This window comes from Globicephala melas, chromosome 16, assembly GCF_963455315.2.
Source record: "Globicephala melas chromosome 16, mGloMel1.2, whole genome shotgun sequence".
NCBI classification, from domain to species: Eukaryota; Metazoa; Chordata; class Mammalia; order Artiodactyla; family Delphinidae; genus Globicephala; species Globicephala melas.
The window spans coordinates 32,071,784-32,084,648 of NC_083329.1; the positions used below are offsets into that span (position 1 = coordinate 32,071,784).

The 12,865-nt window shown below is 36.5% G+C and overlaps 1 protein-coding gene across 1 annotated transcript in view; it reads right to left on the reverse strand.

Moving 5' to 3' along the window:
- Positions 1-9,820: 9,820 nt before the first annotated feature.
- The window catches only part of HELLS (helicase, lymphoid specific), a 40,349-nt gene continuing 37,304 nt past the window's right edge, over positions 9,821-12,865 (reverse strand). The window contains exon 22 of the mRNA XM_030865145.3: positions 9,821-12,189. Coding sequence (XP_030721005.1) covers positions 12,095-12,189 — 95 coding nt within the window. The 3' untranslated portion in view covers positions 9,821-12,094. The remainder of the gene's footprint in view (positions 12,190-12,865) is intronic.

Consider the following 12,865-nt stretch of genomic DNA (forward strand, 5'->3'; position numbering starts at 1 on the left):
GTAGAGCACGGGCTTAGTTTCTCCGCGGCATGTATAGTCACCATGCTGTACAGTACATCCCCATGACTTTTTTATTTTATAACTTAAGGTTTGTATCCTTTGACCACTTCACACATTTTGCCCTACCTGAGCCCCCACCTCTGGTAACCACCAAACTGTTCTCTGTATCCAGGAGTTTAGTTGTTTGGGTTTTTTTTTGTTGTTTTCTGTTTTAGATTCCACATATAAATGAGATTATATGGCACTTGTCTTTCTCTGACTTATTTCACTTAGCATAATACCCTCAGGGTCCATCCATGTTGTTGCAAATGGCAATATTTCATTCTTTTTTTATGGCCAAATAGTAATCTCTTGCATACATAGACCACATTTTCTTTATCCATTCATCCTTCAGTGGACATTTAGGTTGTTTCCATATCTTGGCTATTGTAAAGAATGCTGCAGTGAACATGGACATTCAATAAATGTCATAGAATTTCAGCCCTTGTGGGGGACTGCTTGGTTATTCCATAAAAAGGCCTTAGATCAATGTTATAAACTCCTTACTAGCCACAGAAATCTTGTTTTTAAATTTTTAACATCAATAATTTTAGAAGGGGTATGTCCTCACCACTTTATATGAGGCCCCAATATTTCCAATTGTCTTCATTCATTTTCTTTACTCTCCTAGTTCCTGTCTTGATCACTAACCTAATCAGAGACACCCCTTGGTAGATGCCTGGCTCATTTATGTAGGATGGTAGAATGGAAAGGATTCAGTACAGGATGCCAAGAGATCTTGGTTCTGAGTCTGGCTTCTGCCCTGCCATCTTTGGGAAGATTGCTTTCTTCTCTAGCCTTAGTTTCCTAATCAGTAAAATGAAGCCAGGAGACTTCTTGTTCTCTAGGGTCCCTGAACAGAGGAATAATATGTAACAGAACTCTGGTAGGAATTTTGGTACTCAGTAACCATATGATCAGGGTTTTAAACACTTTTTTTTTTTACTATCACTTTCAGTAAGAAACATATTGACATGACAAGAAAATGCACACACACAACCATACATAAATGAACTGAAAAAATTACAAAATGAATGAATGAATAAATGAATACATAAGCACACTACTTGGTTCAAGTAAGTAAGTGCTGTTCTAATTTTGGGGAGGTATAGATATATACACAAATCATTCCTAGACAATATGCATTAAAAGCCTTACATATATTTACAACTCCAGATTTAACAAAATTGGTTGAACAAATTAACACACACACAGTGCTAGGTAAATGGGTAAATGTTGTTAAAATGGGCAAATCATTCCTAGACAATATTTATCAAAAGCCTAGAAAATGTTCACACCTTCAGACTTATAGAAATGTATCCCAAGAAGCAAATCAGAGACTTACAAAGACCTATACAGGAGACAGCGCTATATATCCAACACTTATCCAATAACAGACAATTACTTAAAAAAAATAATGATCCATGTATATTGTAAAATAATTTAGTATGTACTCAATAATATTCTTGGAAAATAATTATGGATATAAATTATAAATCTTATATTCTTACTAGGAAAAACAATTTGCTAGGTTTTATATACAATGTGATCCTGCGAGTGTAAATATGTGTGTGCTTTTAATTGTGCACATAGAAAGAGATAAGGAACATGATTTCTGTGTTTTCCAAATTTTCTGAAATTGTTACTTTTATAATTAGAAAAAGAGAAGATTCTACTTTAAAACATAATGAAATAACTTAGAAATCTCCCTTGCTGTTACAGATACAGGAGTTAGTGAATTGTTGTTCTTTCCCTTTTTCAACAGGCAAAATAAAATAAGTAAAATGGAAACCTTAACCTTGTAAAATATAAAGACAAATAGAACCGGGAAGGTCAGTTTTAATTGGGAAAATTATGCCACCTTGTGGTCTTTTCGTATATTGCCACGTATAACCATTTTTAGTACAAATTTCAGGGCTAAATTCTGAGATTGTCCACCAGCTTGCACGTTGAGAGATCCTCTTTCAATTTCATGGCCCTTCCTTGTGGCAAATAAGAGTTTGTTTATGGAATGAGATGGTCATAATCAATCAAAAACAAGTTTGTATTTACTAAGCCACTACTATCAATAACAGGAAATCTTTGAGTTAGCTAATCCCTAAATAAAGTTCCTTCTCAACTGAAACACTGTGATTCTAAGTCGGCAGCGGAATTTTTATATTCTTTGGAGAGAAAGATTGGAGCCACCAAGAAAACTTTTTCCATTCATTGTCAAGTGAAAGATGAAAGGGCTCAGGGACACGGTCAGAAGCCACACTGATCAGTGGAGCCATTCAGTGGCTGAGCTGGAGGCCTAAACACAGAGTTAACAGGTTATGCAAGCTCCAAGGCAATTTATTTTAAAGCAGGAAGAGCTGAGGACAGATTCACAGAGAAAAAATAGAAAAAAACCCAGGAAGCAATTGATAACAGTAGAAATCTGGCAAAAGATGGCACCAACCTATATGATCTTTCCCTAAAATACATAAGAATAAAAGCAGCTGTTAGAGAATAGTTCTGCTGTTATTTGATAAGCTTTAATTTTTAAAGGAAAAAAAAGCATACTGGATTGGTCACTTGAACTCTGACAGGGAGGTGTCCCTAACAGATGGCCTTGTAACGATTTATATTGAAAGATTCAGTGTAGGTAAAGGTCTTGGAACAGGGCCTGGCACGTGGTAGCACTATACACACATGATAGCTGGCATTATCGTTAAACGGTCACTATAGCATTTTTTCTTTGTCTACAAGCTGGCTTCTGACAAAATTTTTCTGAAGTAGGATAACATGCAATTTGCTGGTTAAAACAAACAAACATTGCCCTTTAGATGATTATAACAGCATGTAACTCAAAACTCTGCTTCGTATCTCCCTGACAAAGGGTTTAAGTATTTCCAAGCTGGCTGAAAATACACTGTGGGCAAGCAGATCCCCCTCTGCACATGCTCCCTTTTGCTTCCTGTAGTCAGTGCAGCCAGGATTACCTGAAAGAAGGTTGCCTTTTTCCTTCTCTGACAAGCAGCACTGCAGGCGCCCATCCCAGGAGGCACAGCCCTCTCTGCAGAGCAGACGGTGACAAGGAGGGGCAGAGTGATGGTGAGATGCCTCAGGGCCAGTCCTTGTGTCTTCACTCCCTTCCCGCCACTTCCCAGTCTGGCTTCACCCCTTTTCTACTCAGTCAGGAACAGTCTTGGCCGCAAAATGTTCAGTATGTATCAAGCGAAAAAGGCATGTTGAAAAGAACATACAGAGAACTTCCATTTGAAAGAAAACATGTAAACACATATATGTTCACATAGAAAAGTGTGGGAAGGAATTAGCCCCCAGGTTTTTAACAGTAGTGGCTGGGTGGTGAAATAAGTGATTTTTCTTTTCCTTTTCTTTCTTTTCTTTCTTAAAAGTATCTGATGTTTTGACACTATCAACATAGAACATGTATTAGTTTAGAAAGAAGTGGGAAAAAAGTTATTTGGAAAGAATGGTTTGATTTTTTAAAGACTGGAGAGTTTCTGCACATGCATTTACCAATCTTGTCTTAAATATTTTATTATTTGTCATCAGAAATCATCTTTATCAAGATTAATATTGTAATCATAACGCAAAGCATAAAGCCCAGCTATGCCTTGAAAGGGCAAGCATAAACACATGGTCGGTCTAAATCAGAATGGGCACGAGAAAAGGTTTATTTTCAGGTACTTGAAACACCTTTCCTTTTGGAAACGGCCTTTAACATCTTGCTCATTTGGGGACACTGGGGCCTTCTGATAAGAGTTAAGTATACAATATAGTCAGTTTTGATAAACACCAACACCTGATAAACCACACACTATCAAGATGTAGAATAATTCCATTCCCCTGGAAAGTTCCCTCACCCCGTTTCCAGGCAATCCCCATCCTCAGAAGCAACCACTGCTCTGGTTTCTAGCACATTAGTTTTAGCTCTTCTAGAACTTCATAGAAGTAGACACTTTTGAATGATGAAATTGGCTCTTTGTAAACACCAGACTTTAAAGGATTTTAGGATTATCTTTACAGGCAATTGAAGAAAACCCTTTGGTTTCAGAAATCTACCTAGTTACTATGAGATTAGCTTCATAATTCAAACATCATATGCATTTATATACAGTATGGAATTCTACCTTTATAGGAGAAATAAATTGCCACTGGGAAGTCTGGGTGTGATTTGTGTCTGTTTCTCTTTAAAGAAACACTTCAAATAAGGCCAGTTTTAAACTAACATTACTGGAAATTTAGCATTTTCCTTATAGGAAGAAAATAATTATAATTAGAACTTACAAGGACTTCTCACGGGATTTAAGGGATTTTCTTATGTCCCAAAACCCTCTCTGAAGGTTTGCTTAATCTTTCTTCCATTTGCTCATTCTTGTGTTTATTCAGTAAATATTTATTGGACAGTTACTGCACACCAGGGTCTGGATTAGGAATTAAGGAAATTTTTCAGGAAAAAAAAAAGTGGTCCTCGGGATATTATTCTCTAGTCAAGAATAAAATGCATATTCTCGGAGAGTTATAAGGTACTGAATAATGAGTGTCCTAAAAAAGGTAGAAGGATCTGTAGAAATCTGAAAGGGATGAAAATACCTTGTTGTGAGAATCAAGAAAATTTAATGGAATCAAGAAAAATTAATGGTATTTGAACTAAGCTTTGAAGACTGGGCAGAACTAACTAAATATCACAAGGCTTTCAAAAACAATTTCAACTGTCTCCAACTGGTTTTGTATTTACTTGTGTTTGAAAGTAAGAAATAATTCTCAGTGGTGGTTTGCATAAATGCCTCATCTGTCCCTGTACCCATACCTTTGCCATATAACTTTACAGTGCCCCCCAACTATGATTCTGGGCTTGCCCCAGTGACTCTCTTTGGCTGATGGGAAATTAGATGTGATGCAAGTAGAATGGGGGTAGGTAGGCAGAATTTATAGGGCATAGACAGTCAACCTCCTCATTTAAGAATGGAACAGCTAAGCCAAACTTGAAAGCTTTTGGTGCAGCTGACCTTACATGTGCTCCAGGATAAAGCTGCTAGCAAAGCTCTCTCAAAAATTAACTACTTACTAGGCCACAAAGAATATCTTAATCGACCACCAAAAGCAACACTGTTATTCTAGCAACATTCACTGATCCCAATGCAATGAAATCAGAATTCATTTTTTAAAGTCTAACCAAAAAAAATCCACCCACCATGTGACAGTACTGTTCAAAATATTTTAAAACATCTTAAATAATAATTAAGGTGTGAAAAGATTCTAAAAGTAAAATCCCAACTATTTGCAAGTAAATCTCATTAAATGCCCAGTATTTATCAATATATAAATTGTATAGCTTTGCATGTAATCACTGAATTACAAGAAATAAATTCACTTATTCAACTTCAACAATCATAAAATAAGAATATAAAGATAAATCCAAAGAAACATGGTAGACAGAGCTGACATGAATGGCTCCCCACCAACTATAAACACATATAAATGCTGCATAAAATATTACAAAAATACTTTTATACAAACTCAAAGGAAAGAAAGGCAAATATTCAGGTGCCAGAACCCGAAAGATAAAGAGTGGAGTACAGAATTGACTCATAAGCCCAAGGACAGAACAGAATTATTGCCTCAAAATGGGGCATTAAGTTTTCAAACAACTACATAAGACCTGGATGTTCACAAGACTGCTTCATTCTATTAAAAAAAGGATTAAAAGAATTCTATCCACCAATGTAGGAAAGTGAAGACGTTCACTGTCAGTCCAGGCAGGACCTTGGGTATGGAGAAAAAGGTCACCCATGAGAAATCAAAACCAAGATCTGCACCACATAAGGGGTGAAGGCTATGTTTGTTTTTTTAATTTTTTAAATTGAAGTATAGTTGATTTACAACGTGTTAACTTCTGCTGTACAGCAAAGTGATTCACTTATACATATATATACATTCCGTTTTTTTTATATTTTCCATTATGGTTTACCATAGGATACTGAATATAGTTCTCTGTGCTACACAGTAGGACCTTGTTGTGTATCCATTCTGTATATATTAACTTACATCTGCTGACCCCAACCTCCCACTTCATCCCTCCCCAACCCCCTTCCCCTTGGCAACCATAAGTCTGTTCTGTATGTCTGTGAGTCTGTTTCTGTTTCATAGATAGGTTCATTTGTACTGTATTTTAGATGCCACATACATGATATCATATGATTTGTCTTTCTCTGGCTTACTTCTTTTGGTATAATCTCTAGGTCCACCCACGTTGCTGCAAATGGCATTATTTTGTTCTTTTTTATGACTGAATAGTATTCCATTGTGTGTGTGTATCTTCTTTATCCATTCATCTGTCCGTGGACATTTAGGTATTGGCTATTATAAATAGTACTGCTATGAACATAGGGGTGCATTTATCTTTTCAAGTTATAGCTTTCCCTGGATATATGTCCAGGAGTGGGATTGCAGGATCATATGGTAGTTCTTTTAGTTTTTTAAGGAACCTCCATACTGTTCTCCATAGTGGTTGTACCAATTTACATTCCCATCAACAATGTAGGAGGGTCCCCTTTTCTCTACACCGTCTCCAGCATTTATTATTTGTAGACTTTTTGATGATTCTGACTGGAGGTGATACCTCATTGTAGTTTTGATCTGCATTTCTCTAATTAGCCATGTTGAGCACTTTTTCATGTGCCTGTTGGCCATCTGTGTCTTCTTTGGAGAAATGTCTATTTAGATCTTCTGCCCACTTTTTGATTGTGTTGTTTTTTTGATAAATCAACTATACTTCAATAAAAAAAATCTTTTTAATGGGCTACATTTTGAAGTACGTACTGAATTAGGGTGATCCTCAGTGAGGTACTAACGAGCCATGTCAGAAATGTGGATTCTATGTTAGGCTGGTTTCACTTTACTTTTTTCCATGGCAAAACTTGTATGCCTTGAAATATCTTCACTGTTCCCTCACATTTAAACAGATGTGATTCTAGGTTGGGATTTTTTTTTCAACACATTGAAATTTTTAAGTCTTATTTTTACTGTTAAAATAACACATCTGCTGTCCACCTGATCTTTGTTCCTTTGTGAGTGATCTGGTTTTAGAAGACTCTCTTTGCATTTGATGTTATTTTATCTATAATGAATCCAGGAGTATAGTTTTCCGTATCTTTTCTGTTTAGTGCTCGATAATCTAATCTGAGGTCTTTCATCTTGCTTTAATTCTAGGGAACAGTATTTCTTTATCCAGTGTGTTCACTGGATGATTCTAACTTTATTCCTACTTCATGTTTCCAACATGCTCTCTTATGTAGTCAACAAAACAGATAAAGTACCCAACCTTGTGGAGGTGATGAGAGGCTGACAGATTGGCAAGTGTGGTCCTTTGGGGGGAGGATCAGGGACATTCATTCTGAAGTGAAATGCAAGCTGACACCTGAATGCCAAGGAGCCAACCACTCACACGTCTGAGTGAGGAATGTGACAGAACAAGTCCAAACAGTAAGTAAGGAGTTGATCAATTATTAGTTTTTAGGATTACCTCTGGCATCACTGGTACCTATCTTCAGGTCCATGCAGAACTTAAGCTTCCATTCTCTCCCATGAAAAGATTAAACCTGTCTTGTACCAAGTAGTATAATATTCTACTATCACTTGTCATACACCCTAGTACTGGTATAATGAGAATTCATTGGAAGGTGGAGAAAAAGGTAGGAACACAGCAGGTATAACCTTGGTGGTGAGATAAATAGGGTAAAGGAAAGCCTCCTGCACCCCATGCTCCCAAATGAGTCCATGCCTGGTTCCCCAGCACAAGGTAGTCAGGTCAGAGATCTCATTTGATGAAACGATAAGATGAGATTCACTTCGTATCTTTCAAGAAATACGCTTAGTATTGGTGGTGGTGGCAGCAGCTAAAAATCCTTATTCAAAAATCCAGTAATAAATTATACAGAGAGCAAGAGAAAAGAGGGGTAAGATAATTATATAATTGATCTGTTCTCACCAGAGGTTTTCATCCGTACTGAGAAATGTTTTTTGGTTAACGGTTCCCAAACCTCACTAATTTGCATACCCATCATAGATTTCGCTATGTAGAATTAGTCTGTGGTGACGAAAATTAGAAGACTGGTTACCTTGGGGTAGGGTTATTAACTAGGAAGGCAGAAAGCCTTCTTTAAAGAAACACCCCATTTAATCTGGATGGTAAGTTACACAGTGGATACACCAAACTGAGTATAAGATTTCTTTACTGAGATGTTATATCTCAATAAAAAGTGAAAATGAAACTTGCTATGTTTCTATAATAACTGTGCTATTTTTATATTTCTTTAAATAACTTTTTAAAGCTAAGAAGAAATGAAATGTTCATCTGAGCACCTTAATTGTATAGGTGCGGGTGGTGGTGGCGAGTACTGAAAATGAAAAAGCAGGCACACATTATTTTATAAACATCCTGAAATACTTTAGAGAAGAGGAATGGCTCACACAATCCCCCTACTATCAAAGACCTCTTCAGATGGTGACATTTAAGCAAACAGTTAATAATATAGAGGAATCTAAAAAGTAGTTAAGACTCAGGAAGAAATAAAAAAAGACCCAGAGATGTGACTTGGGGGCTGATCTGTAGATTGATCTGACTGGAGGAGACAGATTTGTGAAAGGGAGATCAGGAAAAATTATGGACAAATTAATTTATCCTTTAGGGCTGCGCTTCTCCACTGGAACCTGTGGACATAGCTCAGGAATTTGAGTTTTAAAATGTGTATTCATTTCAATCAGATCTAAACAAAATGTATAACAAGTACACTATAGATCACATGAATGACCAACTACTATACAATCAAGTACAGCTTCCTGTGAGTGCTCATACTTTCCAATTATATTGGTACCAAGTAACACCTAAGAGAGACAGTATTTTTGTTGCATCTGGCTGCCATCTGCTTGGTGCTGTTGTCAAACTCATGTCCTAGATATGCACCATAGACTACATTACAACATGTTGTATTTTAAGCTTAGTTTGCCACCTCTAAGCCAGAAATAAAAATGTAAAAATTTGTTTTTATAATTCACTTTAAAAGTCATTTCAGGGCTTCCCTGGTGGCGCAGTGGTTGAGAGTCCGCCTGCCGATGCAGGGGACACGGGTTTGTGCTCCGGTCTGGGAAGATCCCACATGCCGCGGAGCGGCTGGGCCCGTGAGCCATGGCCGCTGAGCCTATGCGTCCGGAGCCTGTGCTCCGCAACGGGAGAGGCCACAACAGTGAGAGGCCCGCGTACCGCGCGCGCGCGCACAGACACAGACACAGACACAGACACAGACAGACACAGACAGACACAGACAGACACACACACACACACACACACACGTCATTTCAACTTTTAATCAAACCTGTTTAGAGTTAAAATCATTACCTAAGTTAGAGACGTAAAATGTATATAATGGAAAGACAAGCTTCACTAGATTTCGACAAGTTACCTCTTCTCTGAATGTATCAATGGTTGTAAACCAAGTGATAACAATAAGTGATTCCAAAGAAATAAAGACCAAAAGATATCTTTAATTTTACTCATAAATATGATTCCTTGGGCTTGATTTTTATAACCATAATCAATGATAAAGTATTAATACATAGTATGTTATTTGTGAAGATGTACTGAATACAGCAAATAGAATCATAAAAACTTAAGTACCATTAACTTAAAAAACTCAAAACCAAAATAATCTTAGGAAGTAAGAGTATAGAATTTAAAACCAGAAACACTTACTTAATGTTTTGAATATAAACGTTAGTGCATTTCAGGCTTTTCATAAAGTATTACTTCAAAGTTCTAAGACTAAAAAATCAAATACAATTGCTAAGACATCAGTGAAAGATTCCATCAAACATATTTGCCTGGAAATGTTCAAGTACCACTTTCACTATACCTCTCAGTACATTCAGGAACTGCCTTGTAATACAGAAGAATGACTCACCGAATAGTAAAGCTAATGAAGTATTTTTCTTGGCAATTTGACAAAGTGAGGGAAGACAAATCCTGGTCTGAGAATACCTTTTTACACAGATGAAGCAGGGAGTATTTGTTTCAATATCATGGAGTGAATACATCTGTTCCTCTTGCCCCTTAAACTAAAATCTGGAAACTAAAGTAACAAAGGATGAAAGAGTCATTAAACTCCCAGAAAACACAGGAGATGACAACACAAGATTTCAGAAGTTGAAAAATAACCGCATGGTTGGTAACAGTCTTAAGAGGCTGGAGAACAAGTTCATACAGTTCAGATTTGGGATCGTTTATCAGGCAACCAAGTAAAAATATCAAGTAGGCAGTTGGAAGTGAGTTCAGGAGAAAGATTCTTGCTGGAGATATAAACCTGAGTCATACCACATAGTTGGCATTTAATTTAATACATAGTTGGCATTTAAAGCAACAAGACCATCAAGGGAGCCCACTTGGGAGATTCTAATGTTAAGGAGTCAAAGACGTAAGAAAGAAACAGCAAAGGAGATTGAGAAAGAACCAGAAGTAGGAAGAACCAGGCAAATGTGTTTGCTGAAAACCTAGCAAACTAAAGAAATGGTTTAGTGGAAATGAAACAACTATGTGAAATGCTGCTGAAAGATCAAGTAAATGAGGTCGTAGAGGTCACTGGAGACTTTAAAAATCTGACTGGAATGGGTTTAGGAAAAAAATGGAAGCGAAACAAGTCAGTGAATATAGACTTGTTTCAAGGAGTTTGCTGTAAAACAAGAAATGGGGCCTTTCTGTTGGCTCTAGCTAGGACAGACTATATCCATAAAAGTAAACGATACATGGGCACAGATGCTGGTAGGTTTACAGATGCAGTGGTGGCAAGTTCTTTTCTGATCATTTTTATTTTCTCTGTGTGGACAGGGAGCAAGCCCAGAGGGAGAAGATATTAGAAATGTTAAGGACAGAAATAAACCCATGAAATAATCATTTGAGCTCAATGTAAGAGAATGGATTAGAAAAACTTAGTATGACTACTAAGCAACCAACTAAGGTTACGATGATGATTTGTCAGCGACTGGTAAACATTTCCACTTTGAAAAAATCCACTCTGTAGTCTATTCTTTCCTTTGGCTGAATATTCTCTTAAAATAGTTTTTCTTCTGAGTCCTAGGTTCCATTACCCTAAGGCAGAGAGAATCTCATCTACATTTGAATATACATGGCAGCAAGAATAACAACCTCCACAAAAATGTATGGTTCAGGGAGCATTCAGTTTTCATATACATACAGGGCCTAAATGGTTCCCATTTTGCTCCTCTGTTATGGATCTTGTGTTACTTATATTCCTAAGTCTTATTTTAAACCCCTCCCTGCTATAAATTTTCAGGGTCCCTTTTCTCTTGTTCTGTTCTTGTTTTGCATGGTACACTGCCACTTCCAATTTCTGGTCTTTTGTCAAGAACCTATAATTTCTTCCAGAGCCTTCTCTGCATTGATCCAAGGTCCAGTTGAAATCTTTATATGACATATGTGTATAGTACTAATGAATGAAACAAGAGTTACCATAATGTTGAATCACAATGCCAGTCAAGACGTTTGCTAGTATTTCACCTGAGCCATTATTTATCTGAAAAAATAATCTGATGAGATCATCTTATAACAAACATTTATTTGGCAAACTATTTTATAGAAAGAGACCCTAAAAAATCAAACCATTTCTTATTTCAACAATAGACAGTATAATCCCAATCTTTCCCCCATCCAAAGCCTACTCCATAACTGAAGTACCAAAAACTCATGAACTGTATTGCTAAAAAGGAGGGTGGGGGAAAGACATTAAACTTCCACAGGAAGACTGTATAAATCTGGCAGTGGTTAAGGACACAACAGCCTATACCCAGGAGTACTATCGAGTCCGAAAAATTAACTGAAACTTACTATGAATATGTCTTTGCTCTTAATAAGGCTCAGAAACGTATGCAATGGTACAAGTTATATTACGTAAACTGATATAATCAAAGAAGTAGAGTGAAAAATCTGGATTTTAACACCAATACAGATCACCAGATGTAAACAAGAACTTTTTAAAGACATTCTTTTAGCTCCAGTTTAAAACAAACATTCGGGACTGGAATCTTCAGAATTTTCTAGTATCTTGAAAATCCCCATCTTCTCTTTAATTGGTCCTGAGGCATTCATTTGATCTAAGAGAAAAATATATAAACAAGTTTGTTTTTTTTTTAAGTATAAGAACTTAAAAAGAAATCTTAAAAGAGAGGTCCACTATGTTTTTATGAGAAGTGAGTCATTTGTCCAAAATTTTAAAATCCACAGAAATGTGGGCCACTTTAGAAAGAAAGTACACTCCTCTTATTAAAAACTAGAACTGGCCTCCAGGGAACAAACAAACTGAAACAGCAGTTTGCTAATCAAAATCACTTCTGCTGTATTTAAGATATACTGATACATAGCAATAAACAACACCAATCTGAATTATGTTCTCAGAGATATTTTTTAAAAAGCCCAATTATGGTTAGTTTAAAAGCAGGAAAGCAAAACATCATGAAAATATATCTTTATACACTCCCATAGCTAATATGAAATCTATCTTTTGCATTTTTGTCAATATGATAGCTATTGGAATGAAAGCACTACTGGTTTTAATTTGCATTCTCTGATTCCTAGGGAGATTGAAGCATCTTTTTATGTTCGCTGGCTGTTTCTTTCTCTCCTGGTAATCGTCTGCTCTTAAGCTGTCCAGTTTTCTTGTTGATATTTACTTATTTATATACGATAAACATTTCCTGTGTGCCGCTGTGTGCTGCAAATATTTGTAGTTTATCTCTTATCTGTTTACGGTATTGTTTGTTTTTACAGAAG